This window comes from Hemiscyllium ocellatum, chromosome 5, assembly GCF_020745735.1.
Source record: "Hemiscyllium ocellatum isolate sHemOce1 chromosome 5, sHemOce1.pat.X.cur, whole genome shotgun sequence".
Lineage (NCBI taxonomy): Eukaryota > Metazoa > Chordata > Chondrichthyes > Orectolobiformes > Hemiscylliidae > Hemiscyllium > Hemiscyllium ocellatum.
The window spans coordinates 30,414,307-30,428,651 of NC_083405.1; the positions used below are offsets into that span (position 1 = coordinate 30,414,307).

At 40.8% G+C, this 14,345-nt stretch overlaps 1 protein-coding gene across 7 annotated transcripts in view; it reads left to right on the forward strand.

Moving 5' to 3' along the window:
- wipf3 (WAS/WASL interacting protein family member 3) overlaps positions 1 to 14,345 on the forward strand; it is a 92,494-nt gene that overhangs the window by 77,018 nt on the left and 1,131 nt on the right. For all 7 annotated transcript variants that reach the window (XM_060825370.1, XM_060825369.1, XM_060825368.1 and 4 more), the window contains 2 exons: positions 766 to 981; positions 5,817 to 5,918. In XM_060825370.1, the coding sequence (XP_060681353.1) occupies positions 766 to 981; positions 5,817 to 5,918 (318 nt within the window). The remainder of the gene's footprint in view (positions 1 to 765; positions 982 to 5,816; positions 5,919 to 14,345) is intronic.

Below are 14,345 nucleotides of genomic sequence, written 5' to 3' on the forward strand. Positions count from 1 at the left end.
GCTGGAATTGAACCTGGGTCCCTGACGCTGTGCAACAGCAGTGCTTGCCACTGAATGTGTTGAATAAAGCAAGAGAGCCATATATCTATTTGCTGGCAACGCTGGGTTGGATACAAAAAAAACCTGCAGATGCTGGATGGTATTCTAAAGAACTTAGACTGAAACATAAAGTTTAAAGGAACTTTTAAAGATTGAGAGTTGTGACAACTGCAAAACTCAGATCAATGTGGAGAAAGTGTGAGGTCATTGACTTTCTTTCTAAGAAAGATAGATACGAATACTTTCTAAGTAGCAAGAAAATAGTAACTGTTATGATAGCATATACTTGTAATGAGCAGAGAAATTTCAGAGTTTACGTACAGATGTCGAGAGGCTAGTAAATTGGTTTTATATGGGTGCTGAGCCTCGTTTAATCAAAATTTCAAACCGAAGATTATTAAATCCTTGTTAGGCAAGCGTAGTTAGCATTATAAAATCAAGTTGAATTGATAGTTTATCATTATCAGGGCTGGTCTAATTGAATGGCAAAATGAGCTCTTGAAGATGAAACACCAACTTCTCTTCCTGTGTTCATTTTTAAGTCACTTTCAGCTTTTCCATCACTTATCTGTGGAATGAAAATGAAATCTCTGAATAAAATTATTCAGATGGTTTTTTTTTTTGTGTTTGTACTGATGCACAATGTGCAACTGTAACAGCTATTTTCAATTCTGCAGTAAGTGTTTATTGTGTATATTTGTTGACCGTTTTCTGTTTGTTTCTCAGTACACAGTAATGGTGGGAAACCAGCACCACCCCCGCTGCCACCTGTTAGGTCATCCAGTACGGAACTTACAAGCAGAAGCCAGCATACACCCGGCCTGACCTGGACATCGCTGCACTCTATTCCTCCCCCACCCCCACCGGCACCACTAGTACCACCACCACCTTTACCACTTAAAGTTCGACAAGGAGGTTTGATTACGCAGTCACCAATCTATGGTAATTATAGACAATGTTTTGACTTTAAGCAAGTCTAAGATGTCCATAATTCAATTGAACCTGAAACTAAAATTCTTTTTGCTTAATGATCTAAACATTTAACTTGGAGTGGAACTTGAAACCATACACATTATAATCCTGTGCCAAGGTTGACGTCAAGGTGAGTGCTTGCTGGTGGATGAGATCAGTAGTTCAAATGTCTACCTCCAAAGGCAATTGTTTCATCTAATTATTAATATGGAAGTTCTGCATATCATTTCCTGCCAGCCATACTGGTGTGCCAGATATTAAATGGAGGCTTTTTTTTTAGAAAAGTTAGGCGTGTTTGAAATGGATATTAAATATATGCAGGTCACAGTACAGATGTAATATATTCTAAAGAACTTGCATTTGCCTCCTTCAAAATATTACAAAGCACTTCAAAACCAGAAGATTACTTAAGAACCATACTTACTGCTGTATAAACTTACCCCTCCAATCACAATCTCTTTCCAACCTAACTTGTGTCTGGCCTAAGTATTTGAGTAAATCATAATTACAAATAGTCACAATAAGGTTGACTAGTTAATCTGTTTTATGGTATTGGTTGAGGGGAAAATATTGACCAGAATACTAGGAAAATCTAGCTGTTCTTCAAATAGAATTACAGACCATTTTACATCCAGCTGATCACATGGTAAGAGTCTTGCTTTAATGACCTATCTAAAAGACAGTGCAGCTTTCCCTCAGTACTGCATTGAATATCAGGTTCAATTATTTAAGCAAGTCCTGGTGTGAAATTTAACCCAACACCTTCTGACTCTAAAGGGATAGGCCTACCTTCAAACCAAGTTAACAATGACCCAAGGCCAGTGATCTCTGGATTGTCTGCATGCATATGATACAAGATATCAAACTTTTCTGTGGAAGTTTTGAAGCATTGACCCCTCCCCTCCCAATACCTACAGCAATGGGATTGTCTCTTAACTGTTCTCTGAAAAAGGCCAAGCAAGCCACGCTGTTGCATAAAACGATTACAAAGTTTAATGACGAGAAAGAAACTGGACAGAAAACACTGGCATCGGCTTGGCTACTGGAAATGGCAATGGCAAGGGGAGGCAATCGCTTAATGGTTTTATTGCTGGACTGTTGATCCAGAGACTGAGATAATGTTCTGGGGACTCGGGTCGAATTCCAACAGGAGATGGTGGAAATTTGAATTTGAGTGACCAAAATTTAGAATTGAGAGTCAAATGATGACCATTCATCCACTGTAAATTGTTGGAAAGCCCTTCTGGCTCACTAATTTCCTTCTGAGGAAAAGAAGCTGCCATCCTCACCTAGTCTGGCCTAGACCTCAGACTCTCAGCAATGTGGCTGACTCTTAACTGTCCTCTCTGCAATTAGGGATGGGCAATAAATGCTGAACTTGTCAGTGATACCCAAATTCTGTGGATGAATAAAGATACACAAACGCAACCCTCAAAGTACTCCTTACCAATATTTAAGATCTTGTACCAAATTTGGGAGACTCCTCCCACGGACTAGTAGAACAACAGCCTGATCCACTTATACTCGTTGAATTTATATAACATCTGAGACTCCACAATTACTATCAGGGAGTACATCTGTCAGGATAAACGGGAAGCCTATGGGTGGCACTGTGGTATGCAGTCAAAAAGGAGATGCCCTGGGAGTCCTGAACATTGACTCTCAACCCCATTACGTCTCTTGTTATCAGATTGAAAATGGGGATGGAAGTCGCTTGCTGATTATCATCTAAACACCCATCACCCTCTTTGTTGATGAATCACTATTCTCTATGTTGAACACCAATGAAAAGAAGAACTGGTGGTGGAAATAGCAAAAATGTACTCTGGGAGTGATCTATAATACTCATACTAAGAGTGGCTTGGGTACACTATTATTGATCGAGCTGGTCAAGTCCAAAAGGATATAGCTGCTAGACTGGATCAGCAACAAGTGGCGAGATAGCCAACCAGGAGGGAATATGTAATTGACCTTGTACTCCCTAATCTACTTGCAGCAGGTGCATCTGTCCATGAGAATATTGGGAGAAGTGACTACTAAGAGCTCTTATGGCAAAATGGAAGTGTCAATCCCTGGGCCAGGAGGCCTGGGTTCAAGTCCCACCCGCTCCAGAGTTATGTAATTTATGTTGATTTGAAATATGTTAAATTAAAAAAAATTAGAAGTGATACCTACATTATCATTGCATAGTCAAAGTCCTGTCTTCACACAGGATACCGGTCATTATGACTGTGCTAAATAGGATGAATTTTGAACAGATCTAGCAACTGAAAAATGGACATAGCATGAGGTGTTGTGGGCCACCAATAGTGGAACTGTTAATCTGTAACATTATGACCTGGAATAGCGACCATTCTACCATTTCATATCCAGCTGGGAGATTAACTTTAGCTCAGTGAAAGATGTTATGGACCAGACCAGACACTCTTCAAATTATTTTAAGAAGGTAGCCTACACGATAACTCTTAATTCAAAGGTAGATGTGAAGTGAGTGTTCCAGACGTGATGTGACTGGTCAAACCATTCGACGTTAAGCAAAACAATTTAGTTAGATACTATAGTTAAAATACAAACAAAAGAAAGGAATTTAGAATGACAATGGAAGAATAGATGCAGTAACTATTATTAATTTACTGTTCCAATACAGCAACACCCCATAAACACACCCCTGGGCAGAAAGATAAATTTAGACACCGATTCTTACATCCCACTCAACATCAAGAGACATTCAGAGAAAGTCCGTAAGAAACCATTTACTGAAGCTGCAGCTTTTCTGGCACCCAAACAGCTTCCACTGCTGCAGCTGAAAAAAAAACCTGGAAAACCTGATCTTGGAGAACTGGCCATTTTCTTTCCATTGCTACACGTGTTTTCCGTCTGCTGCATCTGGTTATGAATTGTCATGGACAGTTAAACAACTTGCAGGAAGTGCAGTCTCCACAAATATCCCCATTCTCAATATTGAAGGAGTTGAGCACATCAATACAGAAGACAAGCTGACGTATATACATCTATCTTTGGCCTGAAGAGCCAAGTGGATGTTCCATCCTGGCCTCCTCTTGAGGTCCTAAGCATCACAGATGTCAGTCTTCAATTGATTCCATTTGCTTTATAATATATTGAGGAATGGCTGAAGATACACCTCATCCTGACTTGGAACAGTTGCTGATCCTTAATTGTCACTGGGTCAAAACCCAGGAAATCCCTTCCAAACTGCACCATGCATGTGTTACAATACAACGGTGAACCCTCCTGCTAATTAAATCAAGCATCCCGAAAAGCTCACCTCTCCTAGTAATCTGTTAAAGTATGGATGACCGAGAACTCCTAAATTCTACTCTTTTTAAAGAAAAAAAATCAATTTATTCATTAACACTAAAAGTGAGCATTAAACAACAACTATTTACAACTCCTAAGCCGCCTCTGTTTTAAATATTTGATATCTGCCTCCAACTCTATAACAATATACTGTTCTAACAAAACCTCACGTTAAAATTAAATCAACCTAATTTTAAGACCACACAGAGGCTGTCATCTATGGTGTCCTCCTCCTGTCGGCTGACTATCTCCCCGGGTTGTCTTGTCTTTTACTGCAAAGAAGTTTCATTTGGAAAAGGTACCTTTTTGATAGTGTGTTTTGAGTGACTGTTTACTCTGTCTAACTTTCAAAATGCCTGCAGCTTTATACCCCAAACATCAGATCGTCTCATTGCTTTGAGGTTGGCAGAAACAACAAAATCAAAATAGATTGATTTTTAGTAACTTGGGGTATAATTTAAACCGGTTAAATTTCAATTGTTATCAAAATAGCAACCAACTGAGATATCACAGCTAAATGTTAATATTTCCAATTTTCCAGGACACGGAGACTGCTCGCTAGTTATATGACAGGTGCTTGTAAGCTCTCAGTGCAAAACAGCATTCACTCTCTCTTAAAGGTACACTACACACTTTCAACATTACATGTTGCTGCATCCCAAGGACTGCAGTGGTTCAAGAAGGCAACTCACCATGACCACCCCAAAGGCAGTTACTGATGGGAAACAAATACTGTGAAATCCACAGTCACTGAATGAATAAAAAATCTACAGTTACCATACACTCAGTCTAATGATGATCGTGATACAGTTCTGACTTGTAATTTTGAGTGAATAAAGGAATGTCATATAGCACTCATCACATGAAACAAGTGGCTACTAGGCTGCTTTGACACTTTTTTTTTTGCCCACCAAATTAATGCCTGAACTTTAGGTTTCCTCTTCATTCAGCTTTCTGCATCTCTTATGATATGCTATTCAGCTGACTGCAGAAAATTGGAAGTAAAGCGCACAAAAGCATAATATTGCAGATATTGGAATTCTCTTTCCCCAACTCCCAAAAGGAGCTTCAGTTGCTAAAGGATCTCTTCTGTTCTTAACATTTGCCCTTGGAGATATGTTGCATTATTAGTGAACCTTTCGGGTGTGTGAGGAATGCAACTTTTTTTAGTTCTCTAGTTTGTTGAGTAAGACTTGAATGGGAGCTTCTGGCCTGGAGACAACAGTGCTACCCACTTAAACACTACTTCCTGGTCAACAGTAAACAGATATTGATTTGATTTTCCACACTTCTGTTTGATGAAGCAGGAAGTGATTTGGATAACCCAAGTGGAAATTCAACCCTGAAACCTTTTAGCAGAATATGAACTTCATGCTAATGGAAACTCTATTCTAATTCAAGTGTTGTCTGAAAAAATCACCAGTGAACTAAAAATTGGCTTGTTTCATTGTTGGTTTTGATTTGTTTAATTATTTTGTATTTCACAGATGACTTTGAGTCCAAGTATAATTTCCATTCAGTTGAAGACCTTCCACCTCCAGATGAGTATAAATCATTTCCTAGGATATATCCCAGCAAGCAACCAAGAGGTGAGCCCATTTTTGATTCAGTATTAATCTAAGTATAATCCTTAGGTCAATAAATGATTCATCAAATATACATGGTGGGCGATTGATGCTACTTGTTGAATTCAAAGGGTAGGGAAATTGGGCAGGATGTAAAATGTGATCAACTTGATTGCTTCAGATTTGTTATACAAACACTGACCAGGATGTTGCCGGCCCAATTCCGGGCGGCCCGATGGCACAGTGGTTAGTACTGCTGTCTCAGTGCCTGAGACCCGGGTTCAATTCCCGACTCAGGCAACTGACTGTGTGGAGTTTGCACGTTCTCCCCATGTCTGCGTGGGTTTCCTCCGGGTGCTCCGGTTTCCTCCCACAGTCCAAAGATGTGCGGGTCAGGTGAATTGGCCATGCTAAATTGCCCGTAATGTTAGGTAAGGGGTAAATGTAGGGGTATGGGTGGGTTGCGCTTCGGCGGGTCGGTGTGGACTTGTTGGGCCGAAGGGCCTGCTTCCACACTGTAAGTAATCTAATCTTTCATCTCCATAGTGGTGATCAGAAATTTATTTACCATGGTTTAAAAAATATTTAAAGATCCAAAGGTCATAGAATCCTAGTCATAGAGATGTACAGCACGGAAACAGACCCTTCTGTCCAACTCATCCATGCCGGCCAGATATCCCAACTCAATCTAGTCCCACCTGCCAGAACCCGGCCCACATCCCTCCAAACCCTTCCTATTCATATGCCCATCCATTTGAGGAATGGAAATCCAGAGACTCTCAACTCTGAGAAAATGTTTTATCCTCATCTGTACCTTAAATTGGTGCCCCCTTATTTTCAAACTATGACTCCCAAGTTTAGATTCTTCCACAAGAGGAACCATCCTTTCTCCATCCACCTCAAGTCCCCTGAGGATCTCATAGGTTTAAACGAAATAACCTCTGACTCTTCTAAAAACTCCAGAGGATACAGGCCTAGCCTTCCTAGTCTTTCCTCAATCCAGGTGTTAATCTGATACATCTTTTCTGAACTGCTTCCAATACATCACCATACTTACAGAAAGATGTTAATCACTACTATACACAGTACTCCTAATATGGTCTTACCAATACCCTATATAACTGAAGCAAACCTCCCTCCTCTTGCATTAATTTCCCCTTGTAATAAAACATGACGTTCTATTAGCTTTCCTGATTATTTGCTGTACCTGCATTCTAACCTTCTGAAATTCATACCTCTGAACACCCAGATTGCTTCAAAGGGCTCACCGTGGAGATGCTATGCTTGTTCATTTTGGCAGAAAGACTAAAAAACAATTTCATGCTTTTCGACTATATATTCCATTTGCCAGGTTTTTGCCCAATCACTGAATCTATCTCTATGTGCACATTACAGCTCACTTCCTGTTTATCTTTCTCCTCCGCAAATTTAGTTCCAATGCTTCTGAACCCTTCATCCAAGTCATTTAGATAAATTATAAAGAGTTGAATCCCCAGCATCAAACCCTCTGGGTACTGCAACATCCTGTCAGCCTCAAAAATACCTGTTTATTCCTACTATCTGCTTCCTGTTAGCCAGCCAATCTTCTACCATGCAATATTTCATCCCAACACTGCGGCCCGTTCGCCCATCAAGTCTACATTGCCAAAGGTATACTACTGCCTACATTAGTCCCACTTTCCTGCACTAGACCCATAGCATTGAATGCTATGACTCTTCTCTTCTCTGTACCCGTTGGTGTAGCACATTATTAAATACCTTTTTAAGGTTGCAGTGCAATGCATCCCCACCCATTGTGCAAGTTACTACTTCAAAAAATTTGGTTAAACATGATTCGAAATCATTTTTTTCTGTGACAATCTGACATGTTTGGCGATTGTTCAAATAAAAATGCAAACAGATTGTTTTACATTCAACACAACCCTTTGATTCTGTAACTAAATATGAATAACATATTGGCAATGGAGATTTGCTGACCCTGTTAAGCAAGTCCTTTGTTTACAACAAAGTTTCACCATTTTTTTTGTAAATATTTTTATTGAAAAATTTTTAGGTTTGTTCATAAAATTACAAAACTAGTACAAAATAGTGTAATTTTACAATATAATAGCAACCACAATTTAAATAAAGAAAACAGGCTACTAATCTACTCTACAAACTACTAACACACAAAAGAGGATATATATTAAAATAAAAGCTATAGTATGGTGAATAACTAACAAAAAAAATTCAACATCAAATAATACCAAGTCATAACAAGATAGCTTAATTTACATTCAATAAAGTTACAACACTTAACATCCTCTCATCGCAGCTTCCCATCAGTGGGAGCAATAGTATGTAGACCCGTATTTATGTGGGATTCTTCCTTCCAGGGGTCCCCAAACCGACAGACATTCTCCTCACGGCCAGACAAAGGCCCTGGACAATATGGCCGATTCATCTACATCAATATAGGGCCACCATGCTCTGTAAAACAATTCCGTTTTCTGGTGCACCATATTCGTAAGGAGGTCCAGGGGAATGTTTTCTATAACTATCCTATGCCAGTTTGAGAGTCCTGGGGGAACTCTCCGACATCCAGCTCACTAAAATGTTTTTCTTCGCACAAAAAGAGAAGATAGTAAACAGTTTCTTCCCATGTACATCTAGAGCTTGAAGATTTGGAAAGCCTAAAAGGAGAGACACTGGATCAATCCAGTCTCAGTTCCCACAATCTTTGCCAAGGCATTTGTTACGTTGTCCCAGTACCTGCGGTTCTTGTGGCATGACCCACAAGTACTAACTTGTACTTAGGGCACATTGGGGATGCTGCTATCTTAAGCTATTTAATTAACGATACTTCATAGGGCCCACATGGTATCAGAATGGCTTGCAAAGTTTGAGTCCTATTACAGATAGAGATGTTCCTAGCATTTTCCCAGATGTTCTGCCATACTTCTGAGGAGATTTCCACCCCCAATTCTTGAGTCCAGGTTTTATATGGTCATGCCATGTCCTTGAACGCATTATTACCTAGCAAGTGATAGAAAGGACTGACCGAGGCACCCACTGACCAGAGCGCACTCCTCTCCATATCCGATTTATAAATATTAACCATCAGTGTGGTTTTTTTTGTATAAAGTCTCGTACTTGAAAATACTCAGAGGTCCTTGCTAGGTAGCCCGAACTTCTGACACAACTATTTGAAGGACATCATGACCTCCCCATTAAATAGATCTCCCAAGCAGGTGACTCTTCTGGACTCCCAAAGTTTAAAACCAGCATCTATCAAGCCTGGCTGAAATCCCAACATTCCCACTATAGGAGTGAAGGGGGAGGTTTTTTTTAAAAAATTACCCTCCCTCTGTCGCATCATCCTCCAAACTTTTGACTGTATTTTAGAGTGATCAGTGACAGTTCTCATCTTGTCCCTAAGCAACAGGTTGATGAGGAAGCATTTTGCCTGGGAAGCCTCGATGTCCAACCAAATTGGGCCTCTTGTGAACCACGATCAATCAGCCATATATGATAGTAAGGAACTCAGTTGATACTTCCCTGAGCTGGGGACTATATTTAACTTAAATCTTACAATGAAGTCAGTATACACCTTCTGGATCCAGCACAAGCCCAAAGATACTCATTCACTATTCAAGTTTTATACCTCTACCTCTGACTTCATAAGATAAATGTACTGTACATTATCCTTTGCCTGTATTTAACTCTAAATGTGTTAAAACTGCATTTAATTGAGTTTTCTGCGCACGTCTTAGCCAATTGCCCCAACTATATACAGCTGCTATCTTCAATTAATGAGACTAAAAATCATATCCTTAAACATACGACTTATGAATCAGATAGTTGGAATAAGACAAAAAGAAATGTCAAGTGAATGCGATGACGGCTAGTGACTGAGGAAAGGTTAACAGATGTGGAATTAAGGTTGCAGTCATGATAGCAGAGATGCATGACTTGTTCAGGTCGAGTTTGGCAGAGAGGGATTTTTTTCGTTGCCTCCTGCCTCCCTCATCCACTTCCTTTCTTCTCCTCAAGCATCTGTTCCTGCAGCAGCAAACCGTGAGAAGTTGTAAATATCTTCCTTCCACTGTTGAGGGAAGGAGAAACATTTAAAGATCATCTCCTTCATTGCCACAGGCAACGATGTTTTCATCCTACTAACTGGCTGCAGTAATGCCTGCAGCAAGTGACAGATTTCATTGAGAAAATCTTAAGTGATGTGCGTATGAGCCTGGGCCCTTGTCTGGGAGCACTAACTTGGAGAGGATCCTTGAATTAACCCTCCAGCACCTGGTACAGCATCTTGTTAGACTTCAGCAACTTCAAAGAATTTTAGAAAATCTCAAATATTTGTAGAATTGGAGCTATAGCTAAACAAGAAACAATCACAGATAAGGTGCCAGAAAACTGGAAGTTGGCAAACATGGTGCCACTATTTAAGAAAAGTTATAGGGAAAAGCCAGGAACTATAGATTAGTGAGCCTGAAATGAGTGGTGGGTAAGTTGTTGGAGGAAATCCTGAGGGGCAGGACTTACAAGTATTTGGAAAGGCAAGAGGTGATTAGGGATAGTCAACAAGGCTTTATGCATGGAAAATCATAGCTCTCGGACTTGATTGTATTTTGAAGAAGTAACAAATAGGATTGATGAGGGTAGAGCAGTGGACATATAGATTTCAGTAAGGTGTTCAACAAGGTTCCTCATGTAGACTGGTTAGCAAGGTTGGATCACGTGGATTCGAGGGAGAACTGGTCATTTGGATACAGATCTGGCTCAAAGGTAGAAGACAGCAGTAGTGGTGGTGGGTTGCTATTCAGACTGGAGGCTGGTCCACTGCATTTTGTCACTTAGCTAAATTATTTGGATGTGAACATAGGAGTTATGCTTAGTAAGTTTGCAGATGACACCAAAATTGGAGGTGAAGAGGACAGCAAAGAAGGTTACCTCAGATTACAACAGGATTTTGATCAAATGGGCCAGTGGATCGAGGAATGGTGGGTGGAGTTTAATTTAGATAGATGCGAGGTGCTTCATTTTGGAAAAGCAAATCAGGGCAGGATTTATACACTAGGTGCTGGGGAGTGTTGCTGAACAGAGACCTTGGAGTGCACATTCATAGCTCCTTGAAAGTGAAATTGCAGGGAGATAGGATAGTGAAGAAGGCTTTTGCCTTTATTGGTCAGAGCATTGAGTATTGGAGTTGGAGGTCATGTTGCGGCTGTACGGGACGTTTGTTAGGCCACTTTTGGAATACTGCATGCAATTCTGGTCTCCCTCCTACGGGAGGGATTTTGTGAAACTTGAAAGGATTCAGAAAAGATTTACAAGGATGTTGCCAGGCTGATTTGAGTTATAAGGAGAGGCTGAACAGGCTGGGGCTGTTTTCCCTGGGGCGTCGGAGGCTGTGGGTGACCTTTTATAAAATCGTGATGGGTTAAATAGACAGGGTCTTGTTACCAAGGTGGGGGAGTCTAGACTAGAGGGCATTGGTTTAAGGTGAGCGGAGAAAGATATAAAAGGGACCTAAGGGGCAACATTTTCATGCAGAGGGTAGTGCGTGTAAGGAATAAGTTGCTGAAGGGAGTGGGGGAAGCTGGTACAATTCCAACACTAAAAGGCATCTGGATGGTTATATGAATAGGATGAGGGGTATACAGGGATATGGGCCAAATGCTGGCAAATGGGACTAGATTTATTTAGAATATCTAGTCGGCTTGGATGAGTTGGACCAAAGGGTGTGTTTCTATGCTGAATATCTCCGACCCTATATGAATCTGTGATTCACATCAGAAGAGCCCTTGCATGTCACTGATATCATTTTGGAACTCTAATGCCACACATCAGGACATTAGATTCCCTAAAGTATGGAAACAGGCCCTTCGGCCCAACAAGTCCACACTGACCAGCTGAAGAGTAACCCACACAGACCCACTTCCCCACATTTACCCCTGACTAATGCACCTCATGCAATGGGCAATTTAGCATGGCCAATTCACGTGACCCGCACATTTTTGGATTGTGGGAGGAAACCGGAGCACCCAGACGAAACCCATACAGACATGGGAAGAACATGCAAACTCCACACAATTGCCTGAGGTGGGAATTGAACCCAGGTCCCTGCTGCTGTGAGGCAGCAGTGCTAACCACGGAGCCACTCTGCTGCCCCACCATGCCAAAAATATCGCACAAATCTGCTTAGTCGTTTTAGAAGAAACCTGTCATACTTTGTTCGCACAAACTGCATTTTCTTATCCAATGAGTTTGCACTCAGCAGAATCTTGTCCACTTTAAAAGGTTCTCAGGAGCTAGGACTCTGTGTGAACATTGCACCCTGTCACACAATCTCATGAGAGGTGGCCAATTAACAAGCAGGCTAGGAATCTGCTGTTCAAGTATGGACAATGGGCAGGACACTGCAGGAGCCCCAGTAGGTCAGGTGGAAAATGAGAGTGTGTCTCAAATGAAAGTACTGTAAAAGAAAATTGAGGTATTATTAAGAATGAAGGCCCAGAACACACTCAGAATACTTATGACCACATCCAACTGTTTGTTCCAGTTTTGTCACTCTGCGATAGCACAACTGACAGTAGTTTCTGAGATCCCTTTGATCTTCTGTTGTAAGCCTGTCTCCGATACTGTCCTGGACTTCTCTCATAATGCAGAACCCCATAAGATTCTGCTGATATGCACAGTTAACATCTAATTTCCCTTTCAAACGTGTTGATTGGCTGAGTGATGCCAGTGGAACACACTTCCAGGATGATTTGTAGAAGTGGAAATACGCTGTGGAGTTCGTCCAATCCCCCCTTGCATCAGTGTTACACGCTGCAATGCCCTGCTAGCCTCCAATCTCTAAACTGCCTCCATGTGCCTAGGAAGCCTTTGGCAGTATTATTCAGGGAATTCCAGTTAAAAGTCTTTCAAATTTAGACTTAATAGAGTATTTAACAAGTATTAGAAAAGAGAGTTCTTTATGCTCGTGACAACTTTACATTTGCATAAATATTGATGCTTTGGCGTTCTTTTGGTATAGTTAATACCAGCATCACTATTGGTGGGTTATAGACTGTCTAATGGAAGCCAGGCTGTGTACATACAAACTGAGAGGCAGAGTTGAAAATTTCAAATTGTATACAAGAAAAATCTGAATGGATGATTTCAAATACTGACACAATTTGTAGGCATCATTTTTGAAAGCCTTTAGATAATGACCTATCAATCCATTATCAATCTTGGTCAAAGCTAAAGGATAGGAGCCTCCGAATAGGGGGAAAACATTAAAAAGTTTCCATTACCAAGTCAGCATAACTGCGAGGAGAGGAGGCCAACTTTCAGGGTTATCTGCTGGCCCAAACTCTGGGAGAACTGTTCCTGAGTGAGAGATACGCTAGACCAGCACAATTGGTTGCTTTCACTGTAGGTCATTACTGTATTGATTTCTACAATACCGCTGCATCCATGAATTTCTTATTGGGATGCATCCAAACAATTTTCTAGCATTAGTTCACCCAGAAAGTTCACCCATCCTAATAGGGTAGGGCAGTGGATGTTATCTACATGGACTTTAGTAAACTATTTGGCAAGATCCCTCATGGTAGGCTGGTCCAGAAGATTGTCATGTGGGATCCACAGTGAGTTGATAAGTTGAATAAAAAATGAGTTTGGTTATAGAAGACAGAGTAGGGGTATTTCTTTTTCTTTGACTGAAGGTCATGACAAGGATCAGTGCTGGGACCTCTAATATTTTGCAATGATGTGGATGAAAATGTAGGTGATCTGATTAAATTTGCAGACAATTTGGCAATTGGTGGAATTATAGACAGTGAGAGGGTTGTCAAAGGATACAGATCAATTGGAAAGTTGGGAGGAAAAATGGCAGATATTAATCCAGACAAGTATAAGGTGATGCATTTTGGGAGGTCAAACTCAAGAGGAAAGTATACAGCTAATGGCAGGACCCTTTGGAGCATAGATATACAGAAGGATCTTGGGTGCAAGTGGCAACACAAGTGGATAAAATGGTAAAGAAGGCATACAGCTGTGTACTTTCATCAGTCAGGCATGGTGTATAAAAGTTGGCAAGTCATGTTGCAGCTCAATAAAACTTCAGTTAGGCCACATCTGAAGTATAGTATGCAGTTTTGGTTGCCACATTATAGGAAGGATGTGGAGGACATTGGAGAGGGTGCAAAACTGGTTTACGAGAATGTTGCCTGAATTGGAGTGTATTAGCTATAAGGAGAGGTTGGAAAAACTTGTTTTTGGTAGTCTTGGAGGCTGAGGGATGGCCTGATGGAAGGATACAAAATATAGAGGTATAGATGTCAAATATCAGGGGAAAAGATTTAAGGTAAGGGGGGGGGGGGGGAAGGTTTTTAAGAGGTTGGCAGATACTTGGAATACATCACCAAGGAGGTGGTAGAAGCAGATACGATAGTGAAGTTTTAAGAGGCA